Genomic DNA, 19221 nt, shown 5'->3' on the forward strand with positions numbered 1-19221 from the left:
TCCAGAATCCATTCACTAAATGGCAATACAGCAGCCCCAGTACTTTGCACCTGCTGATAGGACAGCCTCCTTAGTGGTTAATCCAAGGTTCGGGTCCCTGACTATCAGGCGGATAACGTCAGCCCAGACAAAACGTTTACCTCCAGCACCCTTACTAGTGACGTGGCTACAAGGATAGACATAGAAACAGAAAATTTCCGCCATCTCTGCCAACTGTTCGCGCAAAATACTGCCAACCTAGAAAACAGCTTTTTCTTCTCCCTTTTTCAGAAAAATCACTCATTAAAAAATGAGGACTGATGGTCAAATAAGAAGAAGCGAGAGTAACAGGAGCTGCCGATAACGCATCCACAATGCGTTTTCTACTCTCCATTAAAAAAAAATTTATTAAGTATTCTACTTAAACACGTCTGTTGGACTTTTATTAAGGGAAAGTATGGTGATAGATTCCCCTCTCGCGAACTAAAAATGAGTACAATTACGTAATCTATTTTTGCAATCAACTCGGTAGATAAATAAACATTTATGGACGAGAAAAAAGCTAGCATTTAATAAAACAGAAATACATAAATTAAATACTGAAATAAAATGGAGTTATTGATATCTGAATCTAAAAATAAAAAGTATGATTAAAATTGAAATCACTTATCTCAACAAAAACACGTCCGTCTCCAAAATGTAAACTGAAGTGAGGAATTTAAGTTAACAGCGTTCAAAAGATGTTTTTTTTAATTAACCGTTAAAAGAAAAGCGTGATTTTATTCTGAACTTGAGCTAGTCACGTTTTAAGAAACTTACCATCATTGTATATACCATCTTTTACAGAATTTCTAATTGCGATGTAGAAAATGAAAGTAAATAAAGCCACATGGTGGACAACATCTGAAAACAAGACTATTCACTCTCATTCTTAAGATGTGGGAAGAACGTCAAGTACCAGAGGACCTGAAAGACGCAGTAATAGTAACCATCTTCTAAAAGAGTGACCGAAAGTCATGTGGCAATTAGTGTGGGATTGCCCTTTTGTTCATAATTGGAAAAATCTTTGGCTGCATACTACCGAATCGCTTGCTGCAAGTCACAGAATCCGTACTCCTAGAATCTCAGTTCGCCTTCCGTGCCTCTCGGGGAACAATAGATATGATTTTTTGTGCGGGCCAGCTGCAGGAGAAAAGCAGGGAACAACAGAAACCCCTTTTTCTTGTATTTTATTACCTTCAAAAAGCATTCGATAGCGTTCCAAGGGATGAAATGTGGAAAGTTCTCAAGCAATTTGGTTGCCCAATCCACTTTGTAGAACGCATCCAGGCCCTGCATGACGGCATGTCAGGATATGTATCGCACCAAGGCAAGGAAACAAAAAAGTGGACTAAAACAAGGTTGTGTCATTGTACCCACCCTTTTTTCCTTATATCTTGCTGCAATGCTGCACGAACTTCCCCCAAATAATCTGGGGGTAGACATTAGGTACCGTTATGATGGGGGACTTTTCCAGCCTGCTAGACTAAAATCTCAAAGCTTTGTGAAATTCCAACACATCACAGAGCTTCAATATGCAGATGACAACATGGTCCTTAGCCATTCCAAGGAAGGCATCCAGAGATCCGTAAACAACTTCACGACAGCCTACCATCGCTTCGGACCCTCTGTTAATATTGGTAAGACAAAAGTGTTAGTACAACCAGAACCCAATACCATCTTACAGGACGTAAGCATTCACATAAATGACACTCCTCTTGAGCAAGTAGATCACTTTCCATATCTCGGTAGCATAATATCGGAAAAGTGCTCAATTGAGAATGAAATAGAAAGCCGAATTGGCCTTGTCTATGGAGCTTTGGGTAAACTGACGAAGCGCGTCTCCAATAATAAACATCTTTCAATAAAAACTAAACTCATGGTATTCCACGCGATTGGTATACCTACGCTTTTGTACGGGTGTGATATATAGACTAAAGTGATCTCATTAAACTCGAAAAATTCCATCAACAAAAACTTCGAGCTATATTGAACATCAAATGGTATGACTACGTAACCAAGACAAGCGTTCTTGAGAGAGCAAACAGCTGCAGACCCCGTTGGTTGGGGCATATCCTCAGAACGGATGAAAACAGGCTCACTCGACAAACCCTTAGCTAGCCACAGGAAAAATACCTATCGGCCGCCCTCTACTGCAATATAAGGGGCAATTCAAACCCACCCTTAAAAACACCGGATTTGATCTTCACATCTGGGAAACAACATCTCAGGATAGGTGCCTGTGGCGCCAATCCATCATACATGGTACCACAGGATACGAAGCAGAAAGAAGAAGACTGGAGGAGATCAAGAGGCAGGCAAGAAAATATCGTGCTGAACAACAATGCCCCCCGCCAAGCACTGCTTGCCTTCTCTGTTCACGCGAATTCCACGCTCAGATATAGCAGAGAAGCCATCTGCGATCCAAATACTAAGGGAAGAGAAAACTTAAATTCTTGGATACGAGAAATCGGCCGACGCGACATGTATATACATGTATGTACATATATATATATATATATATATATATATATATATATATATACATGTATACACATTTATATTCATATATATATACATACATATACATATATATGCATATATGTATATATACATATACATATATATGCATATATGTATACATATATATATATATATATATATATATATATACACACACATTTAATTAATTGTAGTGATTGAATGAAAAAAAACCTTATTGAAATGAAGTGTTTGAGTTTCATATCAAACATTTTTATTATTCTAAGCAAGAAAAAGAATACTTTAGAAATTTAATATAGGGTTTGATGTCTACCATCTCATCAGAGGAGAGAAGATATTAAAAAATAGTTATAAAGGTATGCACCCTATTTGCTAAAGTCAGTGAGACATGGAAAGTCAAAGTCAAAAATAATTAATTAATCAGTAGCATGATGATTTGAAGAAAAGGATATGAAAATTGTAGATCCAGATTGCGTGGTAAAATCCATGGTGGACGTTCTTCAAAGCAATTGGGTAATAAGATCCAAGTTGTATATTGGGTAATCCGCATAGCTGAGAAGATATCCGAGTCGGGCATGTTCTTGTATAAAATTCCGTATGGATCCAGCGAAAATATTTTAAAGTCTGGTGGAAGCCTTATCATTATAAGACTATTTCATTGTTAGTGGGGTGAGGTATTAGTTGTAGGGAGAGGAGGTAATGGTGAAAGGTTAGAAATGGGGTGAACATATGCGTCTATATATATATATATATATATATATATATATATATATATATATTACACACACACACTCACGCACACATACAAATATATATATATATGTGATTGCAACGTCTTGTCAGACTAGTGCCACACCCTCAGAAACTTAAAGTCCATGAGTCCAAAAATGACTTCCATCGCCACAGGACCATATTTATAGACAAATCCCTGAGGGATTATCTATACACAGATGATGTTACAGAGTCTTAGCTTTGTACAACAGCTAAGTCTCTCTCTCGGTTCAAAATGTTGAGATCCAGCAAAAAGCAAGAGCAACATAGCCAGCAACAAGTTAAACTGCAGACCAGCTTAATGCGGGTACTGGTCTCCCGCTTTATGGTTTTTTTTATCAGAGATTTGCTTCTCCTAGAAAGGTTGCCTTCACCACGGCTTACAGGAGCCCTCTCCACCCCAACACACACAAACACACACGGTGCTAGTTGGCCGTTAACCCCGAAAAAGGGTTCATTCGCCCTTTGGAAGGTCTTGTTTTTAATCCTTCAGGGAGACTAGCTACCCTCCTCACCAAACAAGTTTGGTGGGAGAACCAGTTTAGTCGCCGGTGACCCGACCATGAGGCAGGTAGTACTGGGTTACATAGTACCAGTAGCATATGACATGACCTGACACAAATTCATATATATATATACATATATATATATATATATATATATATATATATATATATATGCATAGCAGAAGAGATAACTCTTTAAATAAAGTTCAAGAGATCCATAAAAAAGTTTGACTGGTCGCTTATTTAGGTCAGGTTGTGTACTGGATATAGAGACAGGGCAGGGAAAGAAGAGGGAACAAGAAGAAACATAGAGATAAGAATAAAGATAAAAACAAAAGAAGAGGACAAAACATCTTCATTTCATTTGTCAGTTTAAATTGAATTAGTCCAGTCAACACAAATTATATATATTTTATTCCATAAGGTGCTATTCTTGTTAATTTTATACGCATTGATAGTGTCACTTAAAAGGGAGAATTGAAATAAAGGTTTAGAACATACTAATGTTTATGAATGAATTGTAAAACCAAGTCTAAGCGTATTAATAGAACGTTTTATTTTATAATCCTAACGGTAATACTTCACTGTTAAATAAATAATAATAATAATAATAATAATAATAATAATAATAATAATAATAATAATAATACGTTATTGAAAAGTGTCTAAAGATCGGTAATATCAATAACAATTATACTATTTAATAATATTTAACTGGGAAAAAAGCCACTTGTTAAAACCCTTTTGTAAACTTCTTATTTTGTTAAATAGTTCTTTTTGTATCTTTTTTGGTGGTGTCTGCTTTCGAGAAGCATTTTTGAACTTCAAAATATTGCTGGAGTTATTATTGTCCACGAGCATACGATTAGTCTCTTCGTAACTGCGCAATGCCACTTTAAATTCGCTGAAATTTAGTGGTTTGTCTTTCTGAATTATAACAGTTGTAAATGGTTTAAAATCGGCTGGAAGTCCTTTGAGGGTTATTGATATCAACAGGCTATCGCTTATTATTTCACCTGAGAGTTTTAAGGCATTGGCCGTTGTTTCTGCCCTTATGACGTAGTCGGTGATCGTTTCATCCTCGTTACGTTTCAAAGGGGTTAATTCTGTATATAGGGATATTATTTTCGGTTTCTCTTTTGATAAATAGTGTTTTCGTAATATGTTCAATGCTTTCCTCCCATCATCCAATGCGTCTCTTATAATCAAAGACAGACTTCAAAATCTAAACATTGAACCAGTTCTGCAAAAACAGTCGCGTTTTCTTTTTCGAGAAATTCGGGGTCGTTTGGATTCTCTGTTGTAGCTTGTATGACTTTGTGTAGTTTTCGAATCCTTAGATATCCCAGAAATTTTACCTGGCACAATTCGAATTTAGATTCCGATCCGTCAAAGAAAAGACGGTGGCTGGGCCCATAACCTGTTAATTTTTTAGACATTTGTGGTGAACAAAGATGGCGGCTTAGTTCAGATCAGTAACCAAGATGGCGACCAAGAATCAAATGCGGTCCGTCGCGTAGTTAACCTCTTAAGTTCTGAGATATTATGTTGAACAAAGATGGCGGCGTAGTTCAGATCAGTAACCAAGATGGCGGCGAAGAATTAAATACGATCCGTGACGTAGCAAATGGCGAACTGACTGAATCAAAAATTCGACGATTTTTATAATAATTTTGCGACGTTTTGATTGGTTGTTTAGCACAGCCGTTGGTTATAAAACTGATTGGCGAATCCATTCGTCTCATACCCCCATTAGAAGTCAAAAACTTTTTACACTACACATGTATTCACATACACATATGCATACATATGTGCATATTTATGCACATGTACATATACATGCACGCATACAGATATATATACCCGTACAGATACATATACACACAAGAATGCACACAAGAACATACACAATATATCCATACATACTGTTGTGAGGGAATCACCCTCCAAATGAACTGTTCTATCCATTACATAAACCATAGACCTTTTGATCCCAGGTGTGGATTAAACACCAGAGCGACCCTCGCCTGTTCGGTTACGTTTACTACTCTTTTCAGTTGTAACCTTTTTACGTTGTTATTCCAGTAATGCATTGTTTAAACTCTATTCATTTTTTGGGGATTGCGTAGGGTGCTGTGTACTTAGTGAGGAGATTCACATTGTTAAGAACATGTTTTATGGGTAATTACTGAATTTAGTTTTCTCGCTAAAGGGGTTTTTGTTATATTCTATGCGTTCTTTATATCCTGAATTCCTTAAAGCATTGTTGTAGAATGTCAATACCTGGTCAAAGGTTTTTTTGTCAGCTAATAGATTTGATATTCTCTTGGAGATAGATGGAACAATTGACTTTGGGTGATTAGATTCTTTGTGTACATAAAATAGGTTTAGATTTGGTTTATGGTACGGGGTGTAAGATTCATAACATTGATTTAAAGATGCATCTAAAAAGTTGGATGTCTTTATTTGGGTCGGCATCGATTGTTAATCCAAAGCTTTTCAAAAATTCGTGTACTTTTTTGATAGTGCTATTGTATTGTCTTGGTCTTGAGGGGGTAACGAATAATGCGCCATGCCTGTATAGCCATCCTTGTACGTTGTTGAATTCTATACTAATTTCTTTTAATAAATCAATATATATATTTATATAAACATATATATATATGCATATATACATGTATATATACATATACATATATACATGAATATATACATATATATACATATATACGCACACATATATATACATATATAGGCACACATATATATACATATATACGCACACATATATATATATGTATACACATATATATATATATACATATACACATATATATATATATGTATACACACATATATATATACATATACATATATATATATGTATACACACATATATATATACATATAAATCCATATACATACATATTATGGAGTCTTCCGTCGATTGCGATGTATGAGGTTCTTACAATTTTTCTATATAATCTTGTCTGTGAGTCGCAGATGACATTTCATTACAGCTAATAATCTACAAAGAAGTCCACAAATTTTGCAATAATGTGTATTGTTGAATTATATGGCTGGAACGGCGGACGATTCTTTAATTCTTTCTTTAATTTGACGCAGTTCGATAATGTTTTATGCTGCATTTTTTGTAATCATATAGATCTCCATTCATTCTGATCAATAACAGGGTTAAGGTAGCGGGGTTTATTTCAGCATATATATATATATATATATATATATATATATATATATATATATATATATATATATAGAGAGAGAGAGAGAGAGAGAGAGAGAGAGCTGAATTTGTGTGTGTCTGGTCACAAATAGGCTCCTATATGGTTGACTATTTTAAAAAACTGATTACATATAATGATAGAAGATGTATCGAGAAACAGGAATCGGTGGTTCATTAAGACTGTGGTATCTGCGTTCGCGCCTGGTTCACAAAGTATGGAAATAAAATATTTAAAAAAAACGTTTACAAGTGTTTTTGATATAGATATACATAACAATACTTTGATAAGTATGTTTTAACTTAAATAGGGATGGTATAATATAATTGTGGGATCTGCGTTCGCACCTGGCCTCCATAGAATGGAAATAGGCACAAACTTTAATAAAGACTTTTCATATCTATCTGCGTAAGTATACTTTGATAATTGTTTCAGTTTGAAAAAATTTGGTATAATAAAATTATGGGGTGTTCGTTCGCACCTGACCTCCATAGAATGTAAATATGTCACAAAGTTTAACAAGGTTTTTTTAATATAGATCCACAGAATATTGTGATAAGTGTTTCAGTATGAACAGGTATGGCATAATAAATCATAGGGTCTATCTATTTTATTTTTACTTTCATCATATTTTGCTTTAGTTTTGATACCCCCAAATTCGACCCAAATTTACAACCCTTCCTACAACCCTATCATACTTTTATAAATCAGAGTCCATTTTGTGTAGGCTCTTTTTGAACCCAGTCAACGACGGGTACTTTTGCTAGTATATATATATATATATATATATATATATATATATATATATATATATATATATATATATATATACTAGAATGGTTTCCCGGTGTTGCTCGATAAATTACATTTTGTACATTAGATAAATAAAAAAAATTAAAAAAGACAGTCGGCTTAATATCGAGATTTGAAATGTGCAATGTCATTTATCCAGAAAATCAGAGTAAATATATTTATGCCCAGTGTGTTTCGAACTCATAACCTTAGTATGTAAATAGTGTAAACTAACCGATCGAGTCATTCTCAAGATGACGCTATTAGATATAGAACGCAAGGTTAAACGACTTCCTTTATTCGCAGACTTTTCACTTGCTCTTTCTACTAATATAACTCGTCCTCCCCCCCCTCTCTCTCTCTCTCTATATATATATATATATATATATATATATATATATATATTTTATTGCAATTGATTAAACTGGAGAAAGAAAGAATTTTTTAAAGTAATTGTATGAGTGATACTAACCAGGAAACTGGCAACCCCATCCGGCAACTCTACATCTTGTGTTTATCGGCAAGTTCCTCTCATGTGGAAGAAGTGGTAGGGGCGATACATTAATAGTTTTATCATTAAGAGGTACAGGTTGACTCAACATAAGAAGGGCAATGTCATGGGTATGGTAATCTGCAATGGAACAAATGTATCATACAATTACTGAAAACGCACAAACATGGAAATAGGAAACAAAATAAATGTAACACACATTTAATAAAAGGGCACACACATCAAAAAGAAATTATAGGATTGCAATATATAATTAATGAAAGGCACAAACATGAACACAAGAAATTGAATCAATTTAAAATACAACTTATGAAATGGCACAATCATAAGCACACGAGATTTAATAAATGTAACAGACATGAATAAATGAAAAGGCTCCAAAATTAACACGGAAAATTGTTCTTTTTCATTGTAAGCTGCGTTTATTCGAACATAAGTAAATTAATGGAGAGGAGCAAACATAACCACAAGATATGGAATGGATGTTATCGATAATTGGTAAAAAGACACGTATATCGACATAATATATGGAATGAAGGTAACAAACAGTTAATGAAAAGGCACAAACATAATGAGAAGATATGCAATGAAATTGAATAAATGTAACATACAATTAATAAATGGGCACAAAACTTAACATAAAAATGGAATAAATGTAAAATACAATTATTTAAAATTCACAAATATGACCACACGAAGTGGAATACGATAAGATACAATAAGACGGCACATGAACATAAAAAAGTAATAACTGTAACTTACATGAAAATAGAAAATTTAATGCATGTCGCATAAAATTAATAAATAACGTACAATTATTTATAAAGAACAATATGAACACAGAAAATTAAATTAATGGAACATAAATTAATGAAAAAGCATAAAAAAAACACAAGAAATATAAAGAATTTAAAAACAATTAAAAGCACACAAGAAATAGAATCAACGCATAATAATAAAATAATAAACACAAGAATTGGAATGAACGCAACATACCATTAATAAAAAAGCACAACCATGTGTTGTGTTATTGTATCATAAAGGGGATCGTGTGTGAATATCTAATAAGGGTTAACGTTGTGTGATCGTCTAGTGGTCAGTCTATTCAATGATATGTCCATATGCCGGTGTGTGTGTGTGTGTGTGTGTGTGTGTGTGTGTGTGTGTGTGTGTGTGTGGTACATGTATTTTTCGACATACCTTCTGCGTCGTCGATGTTGATCTATCTGAATTCATCTCGTGTCTTGGAGGGAGACTGGTACCTGTTTGGACGAAGATTCAATCACTCCAAAACGATGAATTGGTTTTATAGTTTATTTCACTTTCCAGGTGTCTCGCAGAAGGATGGAAAGCGAATCTCTGTCCTACGTCGTTTATTTTGGTCTCATTTCTACACACGTCAGCGTCTACTCCCGTGGAGGGGAGGAGACGTCTGTGAAGCCGTCCGTCGCCTTTTAAGTCCAAACCAAATCTCAACGATTCAGCTAACCTGATCACCTGACTCACACGCAATCCGATCAGCTGACTCTGACTTCCTGTCAATGTATGTACAATATAATTTACACTCCTCTCTCTCTCTCTCTCTCTCTCTCTCTCGATCCATTCTCTAACACATGAATACTATAAATGAAGTAAATTTAATGTAAGCATATTTATCTCTGCAGGACACAACCCAAGGTTGACAAAAGGTACAAAAATGAGCATACGAAATGGAAAGAGTGTAACATACAATTACTGAAAAGGCACAAAATGAATAGAACGTAACATGCAATGTATTACCCTTTCCTTCTCACACCCCATTATTTCGTTTCCGATGTATTTATCGCTAGACGTCGCATCTCTAATATGTTACCTAGCATGTTCTCTCCTCTTCTGATGAGAAGCATTAGGCTTCGAAATACCTAGGTATAAAGAGTTTACTTATCCTACACACCTAATTGATCTAATTTCTATATGGAATAAACGAATAAATCTATATGCATTATTATATATAGTTTTATATTGTCGTTCTTTTATTCCTTATCTTCTGTAAAAGCTCCACCTCAATTTGTTGAGTATTGCATTATCCTGATATGTCTCCTTTTAAAGAATTTCTCTATTTCTTTTACTCTCCCTATATATGTATCAACGCGGACTAGCGCAGTTCAATGGGCTCTTGTGTAAATGTGTGGTCTTTTAAACCAGCGCATTTCATATGTAAACATTATTAAGTACTTACATGTCATGTCAAAATAAGTATAAATTCCAAAAATTATGAAAAATAATTCTTTAGGTAAATAATCGATATATATCTATAAAAGTAAAATTGTCTGTCTGTGTGCCTGTGTACATTTCTCTACCAAACTACTCTGTAAATGTTCAGTCTACAGACTCGAGATTTGACACAAAGGGTATGGAGATTTGGGAAAATCTTCTAAATCGGTTTTCGGCTAAAAATTTGACTGTCAAAGGGTCAAAGTTAAACAATTTAATCTTTGAAAACTCTAACAAACTCCTCCGCTGATTTTGGATCTAAGAACTTGAAATTTTAGTCATAGATTACTTGGACATGGATCAAACTTTTTAATTTGATTTGAGCCCCAAACAATAAATGTTAAGGGGTCAAAATTGGGGTCAAAGGTTTTTAAAATTTGACTTCTACGGCCTCTACCAAATTACTCAGCGAATTTTGAAAATTTTACATAAAGTGTATTCAGACATAGGGCAAGCTTTTTAATCGGTTTTAGCCGATAATTTGGCTGCGCAGGGGTCAGAGTTCGAAAGATTTGATCTTTGCGGTCTCTAGCAAACTAGTCATCGAATTTTGGGTCTAAACATTTGAAATTTTATATAAAGGGTAATTAGACATGCAGCAAGCTTTTTAATCAGTTTTTTGGCAAAAGTTTGGCTGCCAAGAGGTAAAAGTTGAAAGAGTTGACCTCTGCAGACTCTACCAAACTCCTCCACCAATTTTTAAATACTTTAAATTTTAGATGTAGATTACCTGGATATGAGTCAAACTTTTAATGTATATATATATATATATATATATATATATATATATATATATATATGATGAAAATAATGGAAATAGTATTCCGACAAAATAGAGAAAATAAAAAAGGAACAAACCGTATTATGTGTTCACCAACGTTTCGTCTTTATTTCGAGACTTCCTCTGGGTGAATGAGATTAAGAAACCCAAAAAAAAAAAATATACCAGTACAAAATATTTGAAAAAGTTTCACGTGCACAGTGTGACGCAGTTCTATTTAAGAGAAACGGAAAAATTGATGTTGGAAATTCAAAAAGGAAGGGAGGCTGGCGCTGTTAAAGAGAAGGAAATTTTAGTGACGTCAATTAGTCGTTAATTTAATTTTAAAACTATGAACGCAAGTTTATATTCTTATTGGGAAAAAGATATATCTGTTGAAATTTAAATATAAGTTTGTAACAGGAATGAAATGAGTGTTTTTTATGTAATTTATTGATTGAGATTATGTGTTAATTATTACAGGGGGTGTTTGAATGGTGTGAGAAAGTTAACCTGTGTCCACAGTTAAATAATGTTCTTTTAATAACAGTTTACTTATTAATGGCGCTATGTTATAGAAACCTCCACGTTGTTTAATAGTGCTTGAAATTGCGATAAGCGCAGATTCAAGGAGTCTCCGGCGCGGTTTATTTGAAATAAATTTAACTACTTTTGCTTGTTTAAAATCAAAGGTGTGGTTATGTTGCAATGAATGAGAGAATAATGCACTAAGAGAATTGCTATTTTTTATATCTCTTTTGTGTTCATTGAGCCTTTTTTCCAATTTACGCTGAGTTTCACCAACGTATTTATTATGGCAATTATGGCAAGGAATAGTATATATACCTCCATCGGAAACTGGTTTGTTATAGAGATGTTTCGTGGTTTTTAATATATGTCTTATGGTTAGTGATGTGGTTTGTACGATAGGAATTTTTAGTTTATTTAGTGTGTTATAAATTATTGTATTATTGGTGTGTGTAGGTAAAAGAAGATGTCTGTTTATGAGAGAAAGGTCTGGTGTGTATGATTTTGTATTATTATTTATTCTGGAAAATATTTGTGTGGCTTTTCTCTTAGCATTCAATATGAAATATGTCGGATATTGCAAGGTTTTCAAAATGTTTGTAAGGTATTTGAATTCTTCGTCCAGATATTCAGGACTGCAAATTCTGAAAGCGCGTAAGAAGAAACCGATGGAGGTATATATACTATTCCTTGCCATAATTGCCATCATAAATACGTTGGTGAAACTCAGCGTAAATTGGAAAAAAGGCTCAATGAACACAAAAGAGATATAAAAAATAGCAATTCTCTAAGTGCATTATTCTCTCATTCATTGCAACATAACCACACCTTTGATTTTAAACAAGCAAAAGTAGTTAAATTTATTTCAAATAAACCGCGCCGGAGACTCCTTGAATCTGCGCTTATCGCAATTTCAAGCACTATTAAACAACGTGGAGGTTTCTATAACATAGCGCCATTAATAAGTAAACTGTTATTAAAAGAACATTATTTAACTGTGGACACAGGTTAACTTTCTCACACCATTCAAACACCCCCTGTAATAATTAACACATAATCTCAATCAATAAATTACATAAAAAACACTCATTTCATTCCTGTTACAAACTTATATTTAAATTTCAACAGATATATCTTTTTCCCAATAAGAATATAAACTTGCGTTCATAGTTTTAAAATTAAATTAACGACTAATTGACGTCACTAAAATTTCCTTCTCTTTAACAGCGCCAGCCTCCCTTCCTTTTTGAATTTCCAACATCAATTTTTCCGTTTCTCTTAAATAGAACAGCGTCACACTGTGCACGTGAAACTTTTTCAAATATTTTGTACTGGTATATATTTTTTTTTTTTGGGGGGGTTTATTAATCTCATTCACCCAGAGGAAGTCTCGAAATAAAGACGAAACGTTGGTGAACACATAATACGGTTTGTTCCTTTTTTATTTTCTCTCTCTCTCTATATATATATGCACATAAAGTTATGAACAGTATATAGGACCCAAACAAAGCCGGGCTGAACTGATAGGTTACAAATAAATATAGAATTTATCGAATTATCGATTTCCTCGTATGTTTAAATATGAAGGGCTTATGCGTCCAATTCAGTTTGACAAACTGGCTTAAAATATCTTCAATTAAAAGTCCACCATTTTAAAACAGAACGTAATTGTGTGTGATTTTACTGGATTATTTTTCATAATGTTTAGAATGTGTATTAATTTCGACATGACATAATAAAATTTTCGCCTGAAAGGCATCGGTTTAACAACTCAACAATCTTCCATAGTTCACGTTGATATTCATCGGAAACCTCAAACGAGGTCACTCTCAAATATATAAAGACTTGGTGATATATGTGCCGTGGGATTTATGACCGAAATGAGTACAACGTGTATTCACCTAATATAAAATTTCGAATATGTATGATTGTAGCTTAGATTCACTGCAACCATTGCATGTTTTAATGTGCGCTTGGTTACTCTTTTTCAGGTTGTTTAGTTAGAGAAAAAAAGCATTCAAGGAGAATCTTTCCAGCAATGCATAAAAGTGTGGAAGAGAAGAATATGAAAGTGGATTAGACCTAACGTCTGTTAATATCAGGAACTATGTATTTAGTGTTTAGAATTGTGATAAATGTTGTTATCCTACATTAAATTCCAGACATACTTTTTATCTTAGACATACAAAGATTCGAATATAATTTGAAAGTAAACTCACCTGTCTTCCTATACTGGGGATGCAAAATGATTTTACTTATTCGTCTCTGGACGGGCAACCAGTTTTTATTGTTATGGACGAAGTTAGTAATGTCAATATTGAGACCTTGGACTGTATCCTACAAGGATAAATATGTATAGAAATACACAAATAAAAGCAACTTTATAAATATACTTAATGAACTGTGGCCCATTGGGTCGCAACCACGACACAATATTAATGTTATTTTGTAAATTTTCGAATAACATCTAACTGGGATATATCTGTTAAGACATTCTTTTGGCAACAATAATCTATATTATCCGAATTTGTAGTAATAGTAGTAGTAGTAGTAGTAGTAGTAGTAGCAGCAGCACGATTCACTAGGAGTTCTCACAGAGTGAGTAATCTCTGATTATAACCTGACAACAATCAGTGGTGTTCCTGAACTTTGGGTAATAAGTCTCAGATTTTTAGTACTCTCCACTTCATTCTATAGCCTTTACAAATTGCTTTACGTTATCGCAGCAGCCACTTATCATTGACTTCTCGTTGGTAATGTATTCACTGGAATTTTGGTCCCAATAAGCCTCTCCAAGGTTCCAGTCCTCTTCATAATTCATCCATTGGAGATTTGGTTAGTGTTTTCTCTTATCGGCCTCTCCACCCTCTTTGACACTTCATGCCTATTTGATGTAACGCCGGTAATGCCGACTTTATCGTTTTTATTGTAGGGAATGATGCAGTTAATTTTCAATTATTTTTTATCATTATCATTATTTAGTATTATTCTTCACCAAGACTTTTCATGTGGTCCATCATCAAAGATTGCTCTTTGAAAATAACCTGTAGTGTTCTCCAGATTTCCAGTACTTTCCATCTTTGCCGATAATCTTTGCAAATGAATTTGAGTCATCGCAACAGTCGTTTATCATTGGTTTCCGTTGGCAACAACCATTGGTATTTATTTGAATTTTATTGGTAAAAAGCTTCTCTAAAGTCCCAGTTCTCTTCGCATTCATCTCATAGTGTTTATTGTTCTCGGTCTTTCCATCCTCCTTGACCATTCACAACTATTTGGTGATGCCGACTGTATGATGTTGGGTTGAGGAGGGGGGATAACTTATAACTATACGTTTTCATTTTTCTTGATTTTATGTGTTCTTCTATCTTTTTGTTTTACTTCTGTTGCAATTTCTATATGTTCGCTTAAGTTCATAGCTCATATGGATTAGTTTCTGCATTGAAAGGTTTCTTTAGGATTTCAGTCGTTTTTTTTTCTGTTCGTCGTATCTTCTCAGCCAATCCATCCGATTCCAATTTCTCCAATCCTTTTTTTCAAAGTTTTGCGGTATTGTTCCTAGTGCTCATACTGTAATTGATGTTATCTTGGCTTTCTTCATCTTCCTTATCTCTTTCAGCACTCTGGCCAGTTTTCTCCGTTTTTTTTTTTTTTTTTTTTTTGTCTCCTTGTAATTCACCCTGTGATATGCTGGAATTGCGATTCCCCCCCCCCACTCTCTATCTGTGCCTAAATCTAAACGCAACTTCCATAAACAAAGTTCTTTCTCAGAAGTGCCCGCCTGTAATACACCGTTCTGCTGGCTTGCTTCCCTAAAAATACATGGTAGTTTTCAAATCCAATGTCAAAAGTTCTTCTTGAACCGTCCCCATAAATAATCAAATTCTACTCAATTTACACAATTAACTACACTACCATCTTACAGTCATTAACCATTATTCTAGAGTGACCTTCCGACCTTGATAAGTGGTGACTCCCAAGTAAAAACCAAAAAGTACTACCGCTTGTTTGCGCTTGTACCATTCGTTTAGGTGTTCAACATGCAGTCGTTTGCATGATCCAATGGGAAAGGCAGTACAATGGAAATCATGCATACTCTTGTATTCCTTTTAGACTAGTTTGCTGCATTCACTTATGTGGTTTATAATTTCGTTTCTTAGTCAACAAAGTCTGCATTTGCTTTTTCTTGTGCTTTGCCAGCCTTTGCTTTGATGTAGTTGATTCTAATTGCGTTATTTGCTGTGGCTGTTATTGGGGATTAGGTTTTTTTCTGTTTAGGTGTCCTATTCGAAGCCATGTCAAAATTTTTCGTGAGTCATTTTTTTTTTTTGTCATTTTTATGAATTGTCCGTGTCTGTGTCCTTTGCCATTATTCTTTTCTCGTCTTATCCCTTACCTTTTTGTTCAATGTTTTAGTGTCTTTTACTGTGGTAATAATCCTTTCTGTGTTCAACATTATATATTTTTCTCATTTTTTTTTTCATTCACACAGTCTTTTATACAAACCAGCGTTCTTCCAACTTTCCTTTTCACGTAGAGCCGGTGGACATCATCCTTTGGATGTAATTCATTGTGTATGGTCGTAAATTTCCTAATCTTCTGGTCGAGATGCCTCAGTTCTACTTTAGTCCAACTTATAAACGGTCCGGGGTATCTTACTAGGAATACTGCCCATGCCCTTTATTAGGTTTCTACAATTATTTTCATTTATTATTATTATAAAATAGGTAAATAATAATACTTATAATAATAATAAAGAGACCTATTCAGTCAACTATTTTACGTGTTTATAGTTTGTACAAACACACGTATGTAAATTAAATGGCCACGCTGAAAAAAGAAAGAGTTTTTCTTACAGAGACATTAAAAAAATTAGAGAGTGATTGAATCAACCTAGAGTTGGAGGTGATTAGAGAAATACGCAGAAAACTAAGAAATGGATTACTATTGTTCCGATGATTACAAATTATTCAGTAGAAAAATCAAAATAATTTATTTTTCAACGATGACTTACTCCTAGAATTAGGGTGACCGCCGTCATGAGAAGATTAAAAACAGTGCGTAGAATGAGCAGAAGATTATATAAAAGTATTCATTTTCCATGGAGTATTTGTTTACATTAGATTTTCATATGTGCAGTATTTTGTTCTACAGATAGGATCTAGGTAAAATAAACATTGTGCATGAAAGTTCCGTGTCATGAAGACTGCTAAGTTTAGTTTCGGCAATGTCATGGTGTGGTTCATCTGCAGAAATTTACAATTCGCGTATATGTTTCCCTTCATTGAATGTTCTTATTTACTTTTCCTTCCACGAGGGCAGAGTGAGACACCAAGGTCTTTTTTTAATGTGGAGAAAAGGAACAAAAATAAAAGTCGTCATAGTCGGTAAGGATTTCTTCTCCACAAACTGAGAACAAAAAATTGAAGTATCAGAACAGATACTACACTTTGATTTGGCCCGAATGAGTGTTTTGTGTTATTTAAACGTTACATTTCGTCAGTGACATAGAATTGAAGTTTCATAAATACAATGAGTGTTGGTTTTTCTTGATTGAAATTTGAATTTGAATTTTCTTATTGTTTGGTTAAAATTGTCCAATAAATATTCGTTGTATTTTCCTTGTAACAAAGAAAAAATATTTATACATAATTTTTTGTCCTGGGGTTAAAAAAAATAAGATCACCTATCCAGGCTTCAACTTCACACAACGGGGAATAAATATACACCATGGGCAAAAAGGAATAACTCTACCATTTTATAGGGGAAATTACTTTACGGGCAAAGGAATTAGAGAAATAAATGACCATCAGTAAAATATAAGACAGTGTACCAAATCACGGAAATAGCATTGATTAGTCAAGACATGCTAAGATTTACAAAAAGCTTCTTTAATAGCATATACATGATATATATTTATAAATATATATGGTACCAAGATTATACCATGATCTATATAAATATCTTTGTAACCGATCGCGGACGCGTGTACATACACGCGTCCGCGATCGGTTACAAAGATATAAAAATGCATACGAAATGTAAAATGATGTCACCGTAAGGATGAAGAAAAAGACTATAAAAAAGAACGTGTGCAAGGGATGGCGGGGCACGGTCAGGAACACGTTCGAAGTCATGTTAGAGATGTGGATGGCGAGAGTTCAGAGGAGCACGATCACGCAAAGGAAGACGATCACATTTTATTCAGGAAATACCCGGAAATAAATGGCGTTATTACAAAAGAAAAATTGAGTTCAGTTATTACTTGTATTCTCTTCCTTGCGACGTACTTAGCTACAATGTGTTGGGTCGTGAAATATCTACATGTTAACGCGTGTGTAAACGTATGTACTACATTACGTCTTATTTTCATGCAGGACTATGCACTTTGTCACAAGGTTCAGAAAGCTATGCCTTTATTTAGGCAATCACTTCTTTAAATAAAGCGACCAGCACAGACCCCTAACCTGAATTCAATAGCCTGAATCAAATGTTTGAAAGACAGGTGGAGAAATGGTCCAGAAAAAAAACAAAAACTAGGATCATCTATGGGAATTATTGAAACGCGAACGGGAAGGAATAACGGCTAAATTTTACAAAAAATTAATTAGATCATTTAATCGACAATACCAAACAGTCAGTGAAAATAAGTGGATGTTTACCAAATATTAAATTTTGTTGATATTATGTTCACAATCAAGCATTAATAAGATCGTTCATTAACAGAAACAGCAGTAACAGTATCTTACATATGCAAATGACTAAGTCGGTGCGCGAAGTGATATCATAGCGGGGAAAGAGAAGGAAAAGAAACGCGGATAATAAAATGAACTACGTAACGTGCGACGAACGTGTGGCATGGGAGCAATCAGAGGTCTTGAAAGCACGATTCTGTGTAAGAGGAACTTTTGAAAAAGAAAAGTGGACGAACGCCTGTGCGCGTGGGGCGAGTTGCAGATATAGCAGCGAAAAGAAGAGCAGAGATAATTAAAAAAAAACACGTGGTGGTGACTGGGATAGAGCAGACACATCTACGCGGAAGGAGAAAGGTCACGTGTGCGACACGGCAGAGTTTTGTTAATTACATGACGAACTAAGACTTTAAAACAAGATGCAGTGCGTTGTTTTGAAAGTACCATGAATAAATGCCTTTTATTTCAACTAGAAAAAGCTGAGTAAAATTTCTTTCTTTTTTCCTTTTGCGTCTTGAACCCCTTAAAATGTAACGGCACCGTTCAAGAAAATTAACAACAACTTTACAATATATATAATATATTGTTGCTTATGTCTTAACTTTAAGTCGCCCATCTTTCATTCAACTTTGATTCCGTTTTACTG

At 34.3% G+C, this 19221-nt stretch overlaps 1 protein-coding gene across 1 annotated transcript in view; it reads right to left on the reverse strand.

Moving 5' to 3' along the window:
- Positions 1-19221, reverse strand: part of LOC145284900 (chymotrypsin-like elastase family member 1) — a 102599-nt gene that overhangs the window by 42768 nt on the left and 40610 nt on the right. Inside the window, exons 4-5 of the mRNA XM_080133976.1 lie at positions 14103-14220; positions 8304-8462 (exon numbers count right to left, since the gene is read on the reverse strand). Of these exons, the coding sequence (XP_079990102.1) occupies positions 8304-8462; positions 14103-14220 (277 nt within the window). The remainder of the gene's footprint in view (positions 1-8303; positions 8463-14102; positions 14221-19221) is intronic.

This window comes from Euprymna scolopes, chromosome 9, assembly GCF_053919585.1.
Source record: "Euprymna scolopes isolate OS-2025 chromosome 9, ASM5391958v1, whole genome shotgun sequence".
Classification (NCBI taxonomy): Eukaryota; Metazoa; Mollusca; class Cephalopoda; order Sepiida; family Sepiolidae; genus Euprymna; species Euprymna scolopes.